This window comes from Zosterops lateralis (assembly GCF_965231275.1).
Source record: "Zosterops lateralis genome assembly, chromosome: 2".
Classification (NCBI taxonomy): Eukaryota; Metazoa; Chordata; class Aves; order Passeriformes; family Zosteropidae; genus Zosterops; species Zosterops lateralis.
Genome location: NC_139763.1, coordinates 79169182 through 79189029, shown reverse-complemented (window position 1 = coordinate 79189029; position 19848 = coordinate 79169182). Strand labels below are relative to the sequence as shown.

Sequence of the window (19848 nt, the reverse complement as noted above, 5' to 3'; positions counted from 1 at the left end):
TGCCCATCTCACCTGCGCTGCCCATCTCACCTGTCCTGCCCATCTCACCTGTGCTGCCCCTCTCACCTGTGCTGCCCATCTCACCTGTCTTGCCCATCTCACCTGCGCTGCCCATCTCACCTGTCCTGCCCATCTCACCGTCGGTACCAAGGGCAGGGGCACGGCTTTGCCTGTGCAGGGATGTACCGAGAGCCTGGTGCAGGGTGGCATCTCCTGCACCGCTTAAAGGTGTGAAAGAGAGAGCGGCCGTGCCGCAGCCGAGCGGAGCCCACGCCTCCCTTCCTGCCCCGTCACCCGCAGCCACCCCCGGCAGGAGAGACCCGGCCCCGGGGAAACGCAGGAGGGAGCAAAGCAGCTCCAGCTCCATCCCTTCGGCTTCCTTTTCGCCGGCGGCCCCTCCCCGCTCCCTCCCTCTGCCCCCACGGCGGTGCCGGGCCGAGCCCGCGGGCGGGGGCGATGTCTCTGCGGCGGGCGGTACCTGGACAGCGAGTCACCGCTGGGCGGCCGCGCCGCCACCGCCGCCCGCCCGGCGCCGAGGCTCTCGCAGCTGGAGCTCCCCTCCATGCCGGGCGGCCCCGCGGCGGGCGGGCGGGCGGGCGGGCGCCGGCCCCAAGTCCCTCAGCCCCGCGGACGGCGCCCGGCGGGGCGGGAAGCGGCCATGCTGGCCCGGCGTGCCGCGCGGGGGGCGGGACGAGCCAGGGCGGGGCGGGGAGGGGAGGGGAGGGGGCCGAGCCCTGCAGGGTGGGAGCGGGGCCGGTCAGGGCCGCCCTCAGGGGGGAGCGGGGACGGTCAATACTGCCCTTAGGGCCGCCCCTCAGGCGGGAGAGGGGCCGGTCAGTGCCGCCCCTCAGGGGGGAGCGGGGCCGGTCAATGCCGCCCTCAGGGCCGCCCCGCTGGACCGTGAGGGTGCAGAGCGGGCCGCCGTCTCTGTTTTTGCCCTCTTGAGAACCAAGGGAAGGTGGCAGTTCCCGGGTGTCGTCCCCGGAGCACGCTGGTGGTTCCGAAGAGCAAAGAAATGCATCCCCCTTGAAGTCAGCTCGCCCGCGTTAGGCTTTCCTGCTGGGTTGTGTGCCCACAATTTAAACAGTTGTGCTCCTCACATTGGTCATTGCCCCTGTCTGCTCGAGAATCCTCACTGAGTATCCCTGAGCTGGGTGGGGCAGGGGCTGTGGAAGGTGGCAGGTCACACAATCAGACCAGCCAAGGCTGCAGGATGCTGGTACGGATCCTCTGTGAAGTCACCCCAGGGAAAGCTCGAGTGCATCCATGGAGATCTGTGTCCAGAAGGCTCTGCGGGCATGAAGTGTTCTGCAGGGAGAGACATGGTACATCCAGTTTCTTGAAACAATTGAAGAGTGGGAGAAAAGCTCTTGGCATTGCTCACAAAGACTGAGGTACTCAGTCTTGGCATTGCTCACAATGACTGGGGCATCTTAAGCCTCCCATATCAAGCATGCAGATGTCGTTCAAATGTTGCGCTGTTTTGGCAAGAATCTCATGAGGCAAAAGGAATGAACCACTGGAGATGTGTTAGGAGGCTGGTGGCTTTCCCAAAAAGGCCTGCTTGGTGGTAAAGAGCATCTGATGTCATGTTTTAAATACTGCCACAAAACAGGATAAACCCTGTATCTTCTAAATGTTTGTGTCCTCTGTGGCTGTAGAATGGTTACTGAAACATCATTCCTCTTCATGCTCCGAGGAGGAGTAGATTAGTTGATGTGTGTCTCTGTTGTTTCCCATTTTGTTCCTGTTGTCAGAAGTCCTGCAGGATGCTGAAGCAGGTTTGCAGCATCCCCACCTGAGACTGCGTGATCCAGCTGTGAAACTGTCTCTGTTGCTCTTTCCTTTAGTCTCTATCAGCTGCTGTTGAGCAAGGTTGAATGTGGGATGGTTTTGAGTCTGGTTTAAACTTGAAAATGTGGCTTTGTTGAAGCAGGGATTATTTTTGTGTTTTTATTTGATCTTCTGAGCAAAAAATTACCAAATTGGCCAATGAGTTTTGGGGGAGGGAAGGTTTCAGCCTAAAAAACTGAGTTTGTGGAGGGTTTCCTAAAATTAAAACTCTGTTTTTTGGTTTAAAGAGAGATCCTTGTTTGAAAAATACGCTGATTGCTAGTGGTTTATTGCAGCGTCAAAATCCAAACAAAATGCCTCGACATCATTACAGTTGGAAGATCCACAGACCTGTGCTGATTTTGTTCCAGGTATAAAATTATTTTAAATGTTCATCTTTTTTTCTCCTCTCTGGTTAGGGGCAATGAACGTTTTAGAAGCACCATTTATTGATAAAAAATGAGGTACGAATGGCATAGTGTCTCTTTGCCTCTTCTGTTTAGCTTTCCATCCACACCTGTCTCTGGCAAGCAGATGGTGTCCTCTGTGGGAACGTGTGGGCAGGGGGTGCTGTGGCAGCAGCACTTCAGCATCTTTTCTAAGTAGTCAGGCAGTTCCTGGTAGCCTTTTCCCGCTGGTGTGCTCTCTTCCCAGCCTTCCCGGGCATGGAGTTCCTGGCGGTAGTAACCCTTGGGAGAGGTCAGTGCTGTGGAACTAGCACAAAGCAGTGCACGTCTCCCTTTCAAATCTTATCAAATAGCCTTGTGGTGAGTTGGTATTACCTCTATTCCATCTGCAAAGCTTAGTTTGATAGAGGTGCAGTTGTTTAAAAAAAGTCAAGTAGGAATAAAAACAATATATAAACCTCCATTGCTATGTGAAAGTATTAGAGTGCCTTCCTTTCTTCCTAATTTGCTATTGATGTGGCATCTCTAAGTAGTTTATTGATGAAGTGCTCTATTTGCTTTTCACTGCCCTGTTTTGTTCTTGGCCTTATCCCCAGGGCCTGTGAAACCCTTTAGAAATTCCCACTGGTGCTTTGTAAATGAGAACAAAGCTAATCACCTCCTGCATCTCTCCTGCTGCTGAAAGAAACTAGCAGTCTGCTCAGTGAGTCTTTCTGCTCAACAATACCACATTTTCAAAGTCAGTCAGAATATTCTGTCTGTGAAGTGTGTTACCTCAGGGCTCTTAAAAGTGATGGAGAATAAAATAAAGGCCTGACGTAACCAAAACCAATTAAGGACAATTCACAAGACTGTTGTATAACTGATGCAAAATAAGTGCAGTTCAGTCTGTTAACCTACTTTTGCTTGCCACATCCTCTACCATTATCTTACAAGTATCATCCTTAGGGTTTGTTTGGTTTTTTTAATGGGGGAATGTTCTGTCATTTTGTGATTTCAACACAGGAAGCAGTAAAATAAAACTAGCATCATGGATAAGTAGTAAAATTATCTGTGTTCATCTTTAATGCTGTGTGGCTGACAGAGCTGAATGATATCTGAGAAAATGACAAGGAACTTCCTTGAATCAAGGGTGTAAAAGATTAATTCTAAGCAGACATCCTCCTATATTTACTGCGATTGTATGTGCTTGTAGCATATACAAAGTGAAAAAATACATAGCCCCAGCCTTTCTTAGGTGTTTAAAGGTTGTCAAAGTTGTGGTGAACACAGCACAAAGAGGATAATTTTATGTACTGTGTAAAACATGATTCAGTGAGGGGAAGTAAGACTTTTGCTTCAGTCCTGGGTGAAAGTGAGATACTGTTTATATGCATTATATTTAAACTATGTGTCTGTTGAATTAAGGGCTTTCTAGCTCTGAATGAATGTGTGGTCCATACGTCTGCTACATCAATGTGCCAGATGTTATGAATACAGATGTTCACGTTCCTGGATTAGTTCCTCAGCTTTGCTGCTGCACAGCCAAACACAGGTCTGTTGTGTCTCACACTGTGAGCATGGGGCTCACCAAAGCTAGGGACAGTCACACATCCCAGACATCCTGGCAAAAACCTTTGGCAGGGGTCTTGTGGGGATGTTTGGCCATGGTCTGTGACTGCTTCACTAAATGTCCCTGGAGCAGAGGAGGAATCATGCTTCTACAGTGGCCAAAGGGTGGGCCATGAAGCAGGATCGGGTACTCAAATGATCCACTCTAAGAAAGCTTGCTCCCCTGCTGCAGTCTTTGTCATAACCTGTCCTTACATGGTACAGCTCATAGACATTCCCCTCTCTCCTCCTCCTCCCATCACACAACTCATCCCATGGTTGAAAGGCCTATAAATAATCAGGGAGTCAGAGCAATAATCCCTTCTGAAAGTGATCGCCTTGTCTCTTTTGCTCCAATCCTAACATTAAAATCTTATCCATCCTAAAACTAGCTTTCTTTGCTACAGCTCTATGGATTTCCCATATTTTTGCCACTATACTCATGTATTCCTGTGCCCTCTTAGAGAGCTTAGACAGTTAAATGGTTCATGGCAAAGGCAGCTTCACACACTGTGCCTTGTCTAGTCTAGTCCCCATCAATGAGTCCAAAAAATTTGCAGCATGACTCAGTCCCATAATTGTTCTGAAAACCACACAGCCAGAGACACCTTTGTCTCTCCTTTGATTCACTGAAATGGTTCTGAGATTTATTACATTTTCTTGTCTTTTTGATCTACAGCTTAAGGGCAGTGGGCAGCCAATAAAAGATTCTCAGTGCCTTGGGAAGGGCGGATTGTCACTGGTGAGATTCCACTGTGATGTATGATCATCAAATCACACTGGAGGTGGCATGTGTTCCTTTTGTCAAGCCCCATCAGCTGATAAAGTATGAGGTCAGAAACAGCAAGAGCTTTGGCACAGGCAGAGAGGTTGATGAAGAACAACTCGCTGTGGCTGTGATTTGGAACTAGAGCTGCTTGTGGTTGCAAGAACATCTGTTACAAGATGGTCATAGGGTACATGCACAGATTTGATCCTGCTGATGCATAATGCCTGTGCTGTTGAAATTGGAAACTGGTCAAAACAAAGAGAGGGACTTAGGACCTACAGCTACACTTAAATTGTCATTGTGCCTCCAAGGTTACTCCACTTCTCATTAACCTGCTCAGTGTGGTCACCTCAGCTCACTTGCAGTGCAGTTCTTTACTGCCTATGATGGCACCCTGACAGTGCTTTTGCCTTGCACCCCCCCTTTGTTTGACAGAAGCAAAAGCTAATGATCAATGACCTTTAACAATTCTTTTTTGATTACTTTTTATTTTCTATGCAGTCATGCACGTATTGATGCAAGGTACTACAGACTTGGAGCTCTGGACTCAACCTGGACCTAATCCTGTACACTATAGCTTGTTATCTGTTTATGAAGCACTTTTGATGGGCGCAATACGTTGTTCTTCCTGCTGCTCTGTCTGTGTACTGCTTCCTTGTCCTCACTCCCACCACCAGCTCATGGCTGCCCACAGAACAGTCAGGCATTAAATGTGCCACAGGCTAATGAGTACATCAGGTTCCATCCCAGTGTGTGCTCAGTGTGCACAGTCCACTGGAGTCGGCAATTCACCTGGCTTTTAATTGCCTGATGCTTTTAATTCTTGATGGTCTGTGCATTATTGCAGTGCTCCATGGCCTGTGTTTGCTTACAGCTGTGTGTTGGTACCGGCACAGTCTGGCACGGACTGTAGTGCTGAGCAGACAGGGAGCCTGAGGGCTGTGGGCACCTGGAGAGCTGCAGGCCCCAGGCTCTAGCAGCAAGACTTCCACTGAATGCTGCAGAACACACAGATCAATTTTTTGTGTCAATTCAAAGAAAGCATCTTTTCTCCTGAAGGACTAAATACATCACAGCAGCTGTCTGGCTGTCTACAGGTTTGGGCTGTTGCACTCCAGCAGCTCCTTGGCACCTGTGTAATGGTCTCCAATTTGGCAAGCATGAAGTAAGAAAGAATCACTCACAGGAGTTAAATTTGAAAATTCTGGTGCTTGGTAAACCACTATAGATGGAAATAAATGTATTTCCAGAAGTTGTAGTGTGATCAGGCAGGAAGGAAGGATGAGGGGGCAAGAATTGGTTTGGTACTGTCAGAAATTAGGGAAACTGTAGCATTGTAACAAGATGCTGGCCCTCATTTCTTTGCTGGGGCATTTTGGACCCTGACAAAGAAGGAGAAGGATGAGAAATGAGTTTTAGTGCTGGATATGTTGGCACTGCTGTGAAGGGAGAGCAAAGAAACCTAAGGCAACTCTTCTTTTTTTTTCTCCTGCTCAAGGATGGCATCCCTCAGTCTATCATAGGGGCCCCAGGGTGGTGTGACGAGATGGTGACATGAAGCACAGTCCTCCTCCATCTCCCAGCTGCAAGTGCTCTGGCAGCTCAGCTGAGTCTCTGCACAGTATCTGCTGCTGCTCTGCCAACAGTTTCAGCCCATCCTCAGCATGTTGACAGACAAGCTCAGGTGGTTGGGGAGCAGAGACAGTTTGGGAGCTGCTGCTTTGGCTGGGACATGTTTGCTTTGGCCAACTCTGCTACAAAAGCAACAGCAGAGAGCAGAGGTGCTTTGTGGTATTGGCTGAAGTCAGCAGGAAGTCAGAATGAGCCCTGACTTGAACCATTAGCATGTACCTCATAGTGATGCCTTAAGTTTAGTTTTCATATTTTTCAGATTCTGTGCTGCCTTAGTATACAACTCTGAACTTCATATAAAGTGTTCTCTTCACAGTTTAGTCTGACAAAACAATCCTTTTCCAGCCAGAGAACCAAGGACACCATTACAGCTTCAGGCCCGAGAAGTAAAAACAACAGCAAATTGAGGAGAGCAACCTGGGACAATGTGACTTCATAACCTAAAGCTGTAATTGGACAATTAACCCCAATATGTAAATGGACCAAAAGTTATGAAAGTGTGAAAAGATGTGACCTGATGTCTATCTTGGGCCCATCTTGGGTAAAACCTCGGCTGGGCTCTTGTACTGCCCAAGGCGTATCCTTTGTATCCTTTAAGGTCTTTTAACAAATACCTACTTTATTCCTTTAACTCTGTCTAGCCTCTTTTCCAGGTAGCCTCTCAAGGCATCAATAGCTCCCTCAAAGCTTTAGTCATTCTGGAGTGTTGCCAACATGCTTTCCAACCTAAAGAAACTGAGAAGTGAAATAACAGAGGTTTAACATTCAATGTCTCAACAAAAGCAGAGAGGAATTTCCAAATCAAAGATACTTATTTACCCCAAGGACATTCCCTGTGCAGAGTATGAATACGTGCTTCCAAAAAAATGGAGGTCTGATCCCTCACAGAAAAGGATCATAAAGGTCCACTGTAAAGGCAAGGGTTAAGGAACCCTAATGTAGGATGGAGCAATGTCCCCAGTAAGAGATATTAATTCGCTTCTAAAAAGAAAAAGAAGGAAAGCAGAGAAATATCTTTTTTCTGCTCCAGCATTCTTCATGGACAAGATGTAAAGCCTTTGGCTGTATGAATATGTTGCTCAATAACCTGAATATCTGTTAGCTCAGTGCAGGAAAATTGTAAAAATATTTGTATAATGTTCTAGGGAGCACATTCCCACTCTCATTAAACCTAACATAGACCCGAATACATTTCAAATTTATACTATGATGGCAGTGAAGATGAATAAAATTATTTCCTTCACTGTGGGGCCTGTGAAGTCACAAAAATGCAGCTGTTTAAGGTGATGGGCAGCCTAGGAAGTCGGGGCTGTGTCTGCTAAGAATGAGATTTGCCGTTACAAAGAATTTTCCTTTATTCTCTGAGGATGATATAAATTGCTACTAGTCCCAATTAACTGTTTCAGTGGTGACATCAAGAAATAGGCTGGAACGGGAGAGGAGAAATATATAATAGTGAGGTTTTTGCCTTTGCTCTGCCCTTTCTATAATGAATTAAACGAGTAGTGAAGAAGAATAATCCATAAAACTCCCAAATGTAGTTGGAAGAAATGTTCCCTCATGCAGAGAACAGCCATTGGTCTGCCTTCTAAAAATTATTTCAGAGGCATTGGACCTGGTATTTTGAGAGGATGATGCTGGAGACAGAAGGGCCTGGAGCCAGAGTGCAGCCACAGCCCAGAGCAGAGTGGCTGCCCTGGGCAGAGCTCTGGTGCCTTAGGGCAGTTATTGCAGGCTGGGAGCCACAGCTTAGTCCATGTCCCCAAAGCTGCCTAAGCTATGCAGAATAGCTCAGTATCAGGAGCATGCCAAGGTACCTTAAAATCCCTTTAGCCCTATCCATGCAGCTGCAAGTTTCTCAGTTCAGTAAAAATCTGATTTAATGTCATTACCCTCTCTGAGAAAGACTCTCTATTCCTCTCCTTGCCAGCTAAGGTACTGAACTTACTTGAATCCTTAACTGAAGCATTCCCCCAGAAAGCACCTGCTGGGCTGAGAATCCCTCCAAGGATGTTTCTGTCTCAGACTTGCTTTTTCCTAAAAGGTCTTAGAGAAAGTTCCCTGTCTGGGGAACTTAAGAGCTCTGATTCTTGGTGCAAGGTGGATTTAACAACAGCAGATGAACTGGTGACCACCCCTGGCAGCCCAAGAGAACTACTTTGAGGAGAGGCCATGGGAAGCATCTCCCAGTTAACCCACAGCCCAGTTGTGGAGGGGTGAATGGAAACCACCAGCCAGGGTGCTTGTCTCCTGTTTCCCAGAGAGGAATCCTGAGCCAGCTCTTTTGTCCATGTCAGGGATCGTTCACCAGTATTTGAAATTGTGAGCTTTATATCACTATTTTATACTGCAGAATAGCATGCTCTTCACCCATCCGATAAGAATCATCCAGCATCTTTGTGTATAAATCTGTTAGGTCATGCCTGCATTTCCCTGCTGTTGTTTTAGGAGTCTCCTTCCGGTATTTAGAGACAGGAAATATATTCTTTAATATCTGTCATCTTCCAGCTTTGAAGCTGTCCCGAACAACAAAGACAGACAAACATTTAATTCTCCCCTAATCCTTTAAATACCTTTACAAGCACATGGCGTTCACACGCTGTTAAGCCCCTCTCCTGTAGCAGCTGTACATCTTCTTTTAAATCTGCCTCTAAAGCTTGCAGCTTCAGCTGGGGTGGAACAGGAGCCCGTCATCCTGTGGTGGCTGTCCTTCTGGGTGGTATGGAGAGGGATGGTTTTCCATAATAAAGCAATCATCTGGATTGAATTGCAGATACCTAATCCTTTCACAAGGTACTCCTGTTTAGTTTTGTGAAGTGAACAAAGACATCAAGTTAGGCATGCTTTGGGCTGGATTTGGATATCTCTGAGAGCTTCTGATCATTCCTGTGATTAGCCAGCCTGATCTGGTAATTTTAACACAAAAGTGCAAGCACAGGATCAAAATCTTTTTCTTCAGGAAAGGGAGCTGAAATAGAGGATTTCTTTAACTTCACTCCCCAGAAAACATCTGAAGGAGCAGACATGACAGCTGGGACAAACCCATCTCTCTCAAGCCTCCTGCCATTTTTTTTATGATGTAGGAGCAGAGTGGGATTTGAATAGTTGCCTTACATGATGGGAAGTGGGCTGGGATGCAATGCTCTTCATATGAATTGGTAAGCATTCATTGACTTAGGCTCCACAAACCATTTCTTTTTTTTTCCTTTTCTTCCTCAACATGAAAACTTTTCACGTGTTTTCAATATTTTTGCTGCCTTTTTGTGAGGACCCACAAAGACATTTAGTCTGTCCCACTGGCTGAAGACAGATAACCACACCAGTATCATTTCTGACAGTTGCCTAAGCAGGTCCTGAGGACCTTCAGACCCCATATCCTCCTCAGACAGTCCACCCTCATATTATCCTTCCTGTTAAAAAATTCCACCTGGCATCTAACCTGAAGCCATGTTTTCTTGGCCTGTGAAGATCATTGTGGAAAATACCCAGTCTTTTCTCCTGGCAGCAATGATCTATCAGTTCAAGGACTCTCTTTCTTATTCCCACTCAGATCTCCTCTTCTTCAGGCTAAAGATCCTTCAGTCTTCTCTATATATTTTCTAGACTTCTGTTCATTTGCATTGCTTATTTCTGCTTGGACTACATCGAATTACCAGGGTGGCACTGTTCTACAAGCTAAAATCTGAGGGCCAGACATCATCATTTAGATCAACGTAGGCATGAGAGCTGGGCTTAGGGCTCCTTATCAAAAATCTTGCCTTTTATCAAAGGCTGTAAAAGCCTGGTGAAAGCATTCTCTGATGAAAGCTTAGATAATTTAATAAAGAGTAGCATTTCTGGAGCTAATCTGTCATCCAAGTGCACAGCTACGCTGTGCCGCGGTGTTGGTGGCCATTGGGAAATTTTTCTTTATTGCACACTCTCACTTGCTGAAAGCTAAAACTGATCTAATAGCAGGAAGCTTTGGAGGCACAGCAAAGTGTATAAAAAAGACTCAATTCTAATGTTTTTTTAAGAAAACCAAAAGGGGAAGCCAGAATAGGCCACTACTGAGGGTTAAAAAGACAGATATAACAAAAGAATATTTCTGAGGTTTTGTGATGCTTTGTGCACTTGAGTCACTTATAAAAAGACTATATTCAATGTTGAGAAACTAATGGAATGTTCTTCACGAAGAGTTTTTTAAATTCCATTTTTTAAATGATTTACTTTTAACAGCACTATCTTATCTGTTGAAAGCTTCTCTTTGTAACCTTCTAAACCACTACAGATATTTTCTGTAAGAAGGTTTTAAACTTCTCAGTATAAACAGATGGTCTATTGGTATTTGTATGTCAGAAGCTAGCAGTTTATATGGTAAAACACACTAGATTAAGTCTTTGGTATTGGAGAGAAAGTTAATGAATAAGATTATCATGTGATGGCTTTACTCTAGTAAGATCCACACAATTAATCAAGACCAGTGTGGCTATAATAACGTGCCATGTAACTATGGGCAAGCTCTTTGGTTAGTGGATTTGTTACTTAAATGAAGGAAAAAAGTTGGCTTTCAGGGACTGATATGCATGAAATCCTGATTTTAGCTGTACTAATGCAGTTAACTTGTGGCTCACATGCGAATGGGGATACCACATTGCCCTGCAGCTTTGATCCGCCTTTTGGAGACACACATGGGGTTCCTACCTCTGCTGCAGGTGTACTGTGAGCCTGGTTATCCAACAGACCAAGGCTAACATGTTCACACTAAGGAAGTCAGTGAGAGTACAACGGGTTTCTTTACAACTTTTTAAATTTGCTGTAGAGTTAGGTTATTCATAGAGGTACTATGAATAACATTGTGCTAGCTACAAGTCTTGCTGAAGGACAAGTAACATGGAAAAAAAGCACAATCCTTAAGAGAAGAAGGAACTTGAAAAAGGAATAAACATTCACTGGCAAAGCTGTTGTGTAGATTCACAAAGGATTATATTGCTCAATGCATGTGTTCTTAGATATTCTTCAGTATTTACCTTAAGGACATTGCTAAATTTGAGGAATCAAATAGGCTGGCATGCACATTCTGACATCTTTTTTTAAAAATTGCACTTTGGGAAAACTCATCAGCTTCCTTCTGAAATAAATTTGAAGAGATGCAGCCAAATTACTGAGTCCCCACATACCTTTTTCCTTGAAAAAGTTAGATGTCTTTCACTGCATTTCACTGACAAAGGAATTATATATTAACCTGACTGTTATGTGGGCCTACTTGTCCATGAAATCAGCTTATGGAACTAACCCTATAGGCCATATCTACAAGAAGGAGCTTTCCATATCAGATCCTTAAACAATACTACAGTAATTTCTAATAAATATTTCTCAGCAGCTGGTACTCTGGGACCTCTTCAGGAACTCATTTAATGTTTTTTAAAAAAATTTTAGGCCTCTAGATTTGAACTTCCCCATTGTATTTAGAGGCCAGGTAAGCACAAAAGGCCACTTGAATACATTCCCTGGTTTTATTTTCACCATGACACTCCAACATAATTGTATCAAGAACAGATCCTGCACTTACATGATGTTCATTGATCTTCACAACAACCGGGAACTTTACCTTTCATCTCAAATTGGTGTTGAGGAATAGGTTTTGCTATCAGGTCTGTTAACTTCAACAGGAGCACATGGATGTACCTATACTCAGCATTTCACCCAAACACTTAACAGCCCCATAGGGTTTTCCCAATGTTCCTGGGCAAAAAGGATAAAACAGAGCAACTGTGTACTGTCAAACAAGGCAGACCAGTCAGCTGGAGTGAAAACATGTCAGGCAGCCCTCCAAAAAAAATGCAGATAGAGCATCTTTGTTGTCTGAGGCCACGTACAGGAATGCACAAGTCTGGGGACTGGTCTGCTCACCAGGCACATGGCAGTGCAGCCAGGCGGGGGGGCTTCATCCCTGCTGCTCTGGGAGGCTCAGGCTGCCTCTGCCACTGCTTGTGCTGAGGGTGCTGGAGCAGCTCATCCAGCCTTGCTACCCAGGCCCACAGCACACCAGCAACACAGAGATCCACATGTGTCCCCCCACTAAGGCTGTCGCTTGCTGGGTGCTCAATTCTTCAGCACACAGGAGGCTGGGCCATCATGGGAAAAACAATCATTTAAGCTTTGGCTCTCTTAAAGGAGCTCCTTGCAATGAAAATGCCAGTTTGCCAAATGCTATTTCATGTTGAGTTTCTTTTGGTTTTGGCTTGGTTTTGTTTTGTTTTGCTTAGCTTTGTTTGTTTGGGTTTTTTATTTTTATTTTTATTTTTATTTTCCCGGTTTTGTTTGGCTTTGTTTTTGGTTTTTTAAAGACAAAATTTCTAAGTCCAAATAAACCTGCCTTTTTTGTCAGCTTGCCTGACCTTTTCTGGACCCAGAATGCCTAATTTAAAAATTAGGATGAAGTAAGCTTTTACCGTGGTTGAAACTTTTATTGTGGTGGGAGGAATCCTGTTCATGTCATCCCTGTCCCTGCAGCTGCCAGACCTCCATGCTGCCGTGGGAGGGAGCAGCACTCTTGGCTGTGCTGCCCGAGCTGGTAGTGGTTCCCACCAAGTGATTCGGATGCAGTGGGAAAGGTCAGCCCTTGCCTGGGCCTGGTGCAGTTCCTGCTGTGCTGCATCTGGCCAGGCAGGGAAAATATTCACTGCCACTCATGTCTCACACCCCCTCCATGTGGCCTCACTGGCTGCCCATCTCCCTGGGCACAGGAGACAGGCCTGGGGACATTTTCTGCCATGGAAGCCATGGGGCACAGGGTGACTTGTATTTTATATTGTTTTATCCCTCTTGTTCTGCACCCACAGTGGGAGTAGCTTTTGATCATGAGAACTGTAGGAGGGTGGTCATGGCCATCAAGTACTACCAGGGACTCAGTGCCTGGTGGCACAGACAACCATGATCCAGGGACAGGGAGGGGGTCTCAGGCTGTTTTTCAGCTCACTGATAAAGATGTACCTTCTGCAGGTGGGCAGCAGCCCTGCCTGAGGCTCCTGCCTGCCTTGCCTTTTGCCTTTACAGCTGAGATAGATGAAGACACACCTTTAGGGCATGAGTTTCTTGATCTGTTTCATATTACGTTTGGGTGAGTGAGACTGTGCCTTGTTTTCCCCGTTGAGTGCAAGGGAAGCACTTTCTATCACCTGTGCTGGAAATGCTGACATGAGAGCCACACACCTCCTGAGCACATCCTTGCTTCAGTATGTCCACCCAGGATCAGGAGTATGGGCACAGTCACTGCAGTGGGACATCAGGCATCTGTCTGTGTCCTCCCCCATCCCTCCTGTGAAAGCACCAGATGCCAGGGCAGGACAAAGGATTTGTGGGTAGGAGTCAGATACAATGGAGGGACTGGGCAACATAAGCAAAAAAAAACCTGTGAGGGCAGCAGCCAGTAGAGCTGGTGTTGTGGGGGGCAGCCAAGGGAGGTGCCTTCCTGCTTATCCTGTAGGGGAAGGTGAGCAGAGAGGGACTAAAAGGGTGGATGTGCTGCATGGCAGTCCCTCATCATCACTACCAGCAGTGAAACAGTTAAGTTGTGGGGAGCCCTTTTTTTCCCCTACATCTCAAAATAGCACAAGGCAGCCTTTGAGCACAGGCAGTGATGTGCTGACATTTGTCCCTTCGAAACATCCCCTCCACCACCCCTTCTGCTCAGTTCATGGGGCAGGAAGAGCCGCCCACTTGGAGATGGAGCCCGGAAAGCCTCTCGAGGAACGGGACACTTCCTCAGGGCTGACCTTCTAAAAATAGCCTGGTAGGGATGAATACTTGTGTGAAACAGCCTGCAACCCAACGTGATGTTGTACATGCTGGAGTCTCTATAGGCTGCAATCTCTAGGCTAGAAGGAGGAGTAGTGTGAAGGAGGCAAGGAGGAAAGGAGAAGCCAGCTGTCTGATTTCTGGCTTCTCATTAGGGGTCTCTGACAGTGAGGGGAGTGGGGCAAATATCCCCAGGGTATGATCCAGGGCAGCACATGTGCTTGGGGACCTAGTCAGCCCTCTTGGGGAGCTAACTATTGGGGGTGCATAGTTCTCAGCTCTAATTTTTGCAGAATCCCGGAGCAAATTGCTCTGCTGCAAGATTCCATGAACCCATTGACTAAAATAGCATGTTTTGTTAACCATTATTGTTTAACTCTTTCTGGTAGTGAAACCATGTGTTCAGTCAGTAAGAAAACATCACAGCTCTCTGGCAAAGAGGCAGGCTGAGCTCCTGGAAGCTGACAGATGTTCATTTTCTCATTTCCACCCCCCCCCCACCCGCTAAAATATCACCATAAATTTAATTTACTCAGATGAAAGAGCAGTTGACTAAACAGACATTCGATATAAAATTCATAGTAAGAAAAGAGACATTTGGGATAATTTTGATTGATTTACTTGGCAGAGTTTTGATAGCTACTGAAAAACATACTATTCATGTTTAGGTGAAAAATAAATGGAGTCAAATAAGTGTCACTGCATAGTACTAGGAGGTATATACAGCCACATGTAAAAATGCATAAACACAAACACTTCTGTACAGCAACTTTTCTTTTCCGTCTGTATAGAGAAACACTGGTTTATAATATGGGGAAAATATAAAGCAGACATACATGCAACAAGGACATGACAGTTACATAGGTCCCACCTGCCTCCCAACAGCTGAAATAACAATAATAACAATAATTATAATAATAAAAGCCTTTTTCGGGGAAAAAATTTGAAACCTGGAATGTTTTCATGTTGAGGTTTCCAGAGAACTTCAGATGTGAAACATATCTGAAGGTGGTTTAAAGGCTTGATTCAAAGCCCGTTGAAGGCAATGGAAAAACTCCATTGGTTTCAGTGAGCTTGGGCTCAGACCCAGCTCTATTTAACCATGATCCCATTCTGCCCTCCCCCAAAACCCAAAGTTGAAATCTGCAGATAAAAATAAACAATCATATCATACAAAACTTTGTATATAGAATACAAAAGGTAACAGTTGACTTTTTGTATAAAATACAACTTTTTGATAGTATATTTATTTCACATATGTATAAATATAACCCAAATAATATGATTTTTATTATTCCTACCAAAATATTATTACTTTTTGTTGTTGTTTTTACAAAAGTTTACAAAACAAATAATTCTTTATATTTACAACCCAATACTGTGAAGAGTGCCCAGTCAATGATGAAAAATAGACTTTAAGGGTAGTGCACTTAGCCATTGCAAAGAAAGAAAAAAGAAGACACTAGCTCCATTCAGATACAAGTATTTTGAAGAAATGATACTGGATTCAAGTTTTGGTTGCAAGAGTCTTTCACAAGCTCGCATTTCAAATGCATCAGGCATATATACACAGGACTGGAAATGGCCTCTACTTTTTTTGAATTTACTGAAGACAGGATGTAATTTTGCTCCCAAGGATGGCACTCACAGCCCAATGTCTTTTGCACTCCAGGCTGAGGCCAACAGGACAACACTCAGCATTGAGCCCACCACTGCATAATATCATAGAACCATAGAATATAGAATATCCTGAGTTGGAAGGGACCCACAAGAATCATTGAGTCCAACTCCTGACTCCTTAGGACCAGCTCCTCAACTGAACAATTTTTTTTACATCATTTGAGGGTCTGGAAATCCATCTGGCCTTAGTACAGAAACCAGTGGTGGCTTTTTCACTGGCACGTGAGGGTAGTTGAAGTTACCAGACTAACAGTGCCCATTGCTCATGGTGATACTAACTCAGCCTTGGCCTCAGTGGCATCCATTGCAGTTGTCTGTTCCTACCAGAGCACTGGCAGTCACTGCTGACCTGCTCGTGGACAGGGAGTGTGTCAGGCAGATAAGCCAATCTTCCTTTCACTTCAAACTCATGCAGCTACTACTTCAGTCTAGTTTTGCACAATTTATACGGGACACTTTTGTTACACTGCATCTGTATCTCTCCAAGCTCAGGTGGGACCCCAGTGGCCTGAGCTGAAAAGCTCTTCAAAGACTTGGAAAAATTTGTACTGACATATCAAAGGAACTGTATGCACCCCAGCCAAAACTGGGGAGAAGAGGGAGCTTTCTGAGTCACCATGTTACACAATGCAGGGGTGTGTGATGATCACTAGCTGGGTTGGCAGAAGGGACTCTTCAGCAGGCTTTCTTGTCCCTCTTATTTCTCTGGGAATGAAGAACCTCAACTGGCATATCTAACTAAATGCCCATTTTACACCTTTTGTGGAGGTGCTGGTGCTCGTTTGTGTGACAATGATTCTTGAAACATCCTGAAAAATTGTGCCCATTTGAAATGACAGGGTGAAATGACTGGAAAAGCCTTATTAAAACCCCTCACAAGAAGTAGGTCAGATAAGTGCAGAGGCTATTGTCAAATAGTCTACTCATCCCACTGCCACTAACAAGGACGAATAAAGCACTTACACGGGCTGAGCAATGCCTCTTGGCACCAAGGCATGCAAATGAAGGCATTGTATTCCTTTGCCACATCTAGTTTTAGCTAATTCAGAGGAGGCTGTGAAACACATTGCACCACATCATTTGAAAGAACAGCATTTTCATTTGAATTGCAAGATCTGTTCTCATCCATGAATCCCGTCTGAATCACCGTGGAGCTGCTTTATAGTGACATAACATCTTTCTGATACCATAACTGGCCAACTCTACAGCAAAAAAATTAGTATAGTCAAGACTATTCACTGGCAGGTGTGGGACAGCCTGTATCCTTACTGCTCTGCTCTGTTAGCCTTCAAGGCAAGGTGGCTGCAAACTGCTCACAGGAATGGTCCTTGGGTAGATATCCCAGGATATCTTCCTAGTGATGCACAGAAATTGCTCAGGGCAGTATTAGCTGGTCCATCCCCAAACCCAGAAGAGGTGATTGAGTCCAGTGCCCAGAAATAATCCCCAGAACTGTTTCATGTACAAGCACAGATGTGGCTGATGGAGCCTCCTGCTGTGAGTTATAATTGATGTGCATGCTAGTTTCAGGGGCAGAGCCTCCTGTACTCCAGACAGAGGCTGTGGGGACCTGGGCCATCACCAGAACTCTTTCAACTCCCCCTGTATAGCAAAGGAGAAAACAGGATGGAACCAAAATGCTGTGCAATCAAAACGGTAGCTTCTCCTCAGGCAGGTAGATGATGGCTTTTTATCTGGGCTAAACCTGTTTGAGAGAAGATCAGGCTGGACTACCTGATTGATACTTGCCATGATTTGAAAATGAGGGCAGTGGCTTAGCTGAGCCACTTTGGGTATTTGCCCTCCTCTAAGCTGGACTGGTAGAGTAGTTATGGTCAAATCAGGAGCACCCTTCTAACTCAAGTTTCTTTTAAGTCACTGGAATCCCTGGGGAAGGGCAAGGTGGCAAAGTGAGGATCCTGAGCTTTGGTAGTAGTTCATCTCATGTTTCCCTCAATGCCCAGAATGACTGTGCTGCTGGCAGAACAGCAGCATCCTCTAATACTCACTGCAAACACTGATGAAAGGGAGAACACAAATGCTAGAGCACACCGAGTAACATGCTGGATGATGTGTTTCCTTCTTCCCTTGGATGAGACCACTTACCCTGCTGTGTGCTACAAAAGATACAGGGTTTTTAACAAAATAATTGGGAAAGCAAATGTAAGTTTGTAACTGTGCAGAAGTAAACAGTTTTGTAATGCCATGAGATTTACACGGGCTTGATGCTGTCAGGGCTGAGCAGTCCCAAGGAAGTTAAGGGCTGTGAACAAGATGACTGAAGAGCTGTGGACCACTTGGGGTCTTACTAGCACTCAGAGAAATGATGTTCAACAGCCCATTCCATTGTCTGGTGCTTCCATGGGTGGGACACTGAACACGTTTTTTTCCCGGAGCCCCTCCGAGAAGAACCAATGAGTTTGCAATGGGCTGGGCATAGGCGTGGGGAACAGACCCTTCACATGTTTTCACTCCTTTGTGGCAGGCAGGAATATCACTTACACTGTCACTTCAGTTTTGTTCCTAGAGCTGCTCTTCAAACAGGGCAGTTGCTCTATGTTGTATTTTAAAGGACAGCCCAGTTACTGGAGTGTAAATTAATAAAGCATGTTCTTGGCATCTAAAGAGAAAGCTAATATCCTTGCTGCCTCTTCATCTGGTTCCCTCTTGGTACTGTCCCTTACGAGTGGTTCCCTAAAATTTCATCGAGGTTGATGTCTTTCATCCAGTCATCATTACCAGGTTCTGTTTTCAGTAAAGAGTCTATAAAATCCGAGTCACTGTTGAGCGCAGGTCCTATACTGTCACCTTGCTGGTTCAGAAAGTCAAACGCTAGGTCATTACCATGGTCACTTCCTTGGTAGGCCCGGGAGGTTTGGTTGGAAGTTGTGAAACCGGTTGATGGCAGAGATGATGGTGGTGTCATACTTGTTCCTGGCTGATTCAAGGTAGGCACAGTCTGTCCTCTCAGCTGATTGGGTCTTATGCTGAGCCCTCGTAGTGAGCCAGCAGATTGTCCATTTAGAGTCTGGTGCATTTGGTTGAGAGGAGGCCTCATTTGGACTCCCGCCGTTAACTGGTTAGGAGGTGCCAATGCACGCTGAGGAAAATGCTGGTTGCCAGCGCTGCGCTGCAAAGACTGGTTAGGATACGGAGTGCCTGTGGGGAAACGGACCCCTGCAGGTTTCAGTGCATCCTGCTGCTTCACTGCAGCCTCTTGTGGGGCCCAGCTCTGGGCACTGGCAGTAGCTGTGATCATCACATTGGCCGGCCGCTGAGCAGGGATACCTGTCGCTCCATGGGTCAAGCCTGGCCTTATTTGCTGAGAGTTGACCACTGACCCTGTCCCAAAAGCCACCCCGTTGTTCCCCTGTGTCATGGTCTGCTGCCGGGACACCATGGGGTTATTCTGACTGGGCAGAACTTGATTTTGGTTTCTGTGTGGCTGCATTTGGTTCATTCCTGAAGTCACATTGTATGTGCTTGGTTGGTTGCAAGGAAGGTTCCCATAGCAGCTCATACTCCGAGCAGCAGGAACAGAAGGCATTCGGGTTCCAGCAGGGGTGGACATGAGGCTGGAGCTCTGGGGCATGATGCTGTGAGTTGAAATTGGGTTGGATAAGGGCATGTTGTTGGAGCTCATGCTCACAGCTGGCGAACCACCTGGAAACGAGAAAACAGAAGTGTTACAACAAGCATGAGTGCATCAATGTGTGGTGTCATTCAAATATATACAGCTCAAAAATCCAGTGTTCTATGAGCAGAGTTTCTTGAAGAAGACACTTTGCTCTTAAGAGGGGTTACATGAACTTGCTCAAGGCCTTGAAGATGCCTATCATCCAAAGGGTGGTTTGGTCTATACCAAGCCACCTGTGGTCTTTCCATCCCTTCAGAGGAGAGCACATGAGCCAAAACTGGTGCTCATTCTAAGATAAATATTGGAGCAGGGAAGGACAGACAGAACCACTGGGCAGGAGACAAGACTTTCCTATCTTCCTTTACAGAAGCACTGGACACATCAGACAGGACAAAGCCTCTGCCTTACAGGGAACGGCTCATCCTGGCTCCCTCCAGAGACGATGGGGAGTGAGAGGCCCTTTCATCAGGCTCCTTTACCCCCTTTCTTAGACACCTATATCAGCAGCGTCCATCCTTTTT

The 19848-nt window shown here is 45.7% G+C and overlaps 1 protein-coding gene across 1 annotated transcript in view; it reads right to left on the bottom strand.

Annotated features, from left to right (window-relative positions):
• Positions 1-14632: 14632 nt before the first annotated feature.
• Positions 14633-19848, bottom strand: part of MAML2 (mastermind like transcriptional coactivator 2) — a gene marked incomplete at its 5' end in the record, with an annotated part of 210309 nt that continues 205093 nt past the window's right edge. The window contains one exon of the mRNA XM_083854921.1: positions 14633-19353. Coding sequence (XP_083711047.1) covers positions 18371-19353 — 983 coding nt within the window. The 3' untranslated portion in view covers positions 14633-18370. The remainder of the gene's footprint in view (positions 19354-19848) is intronic.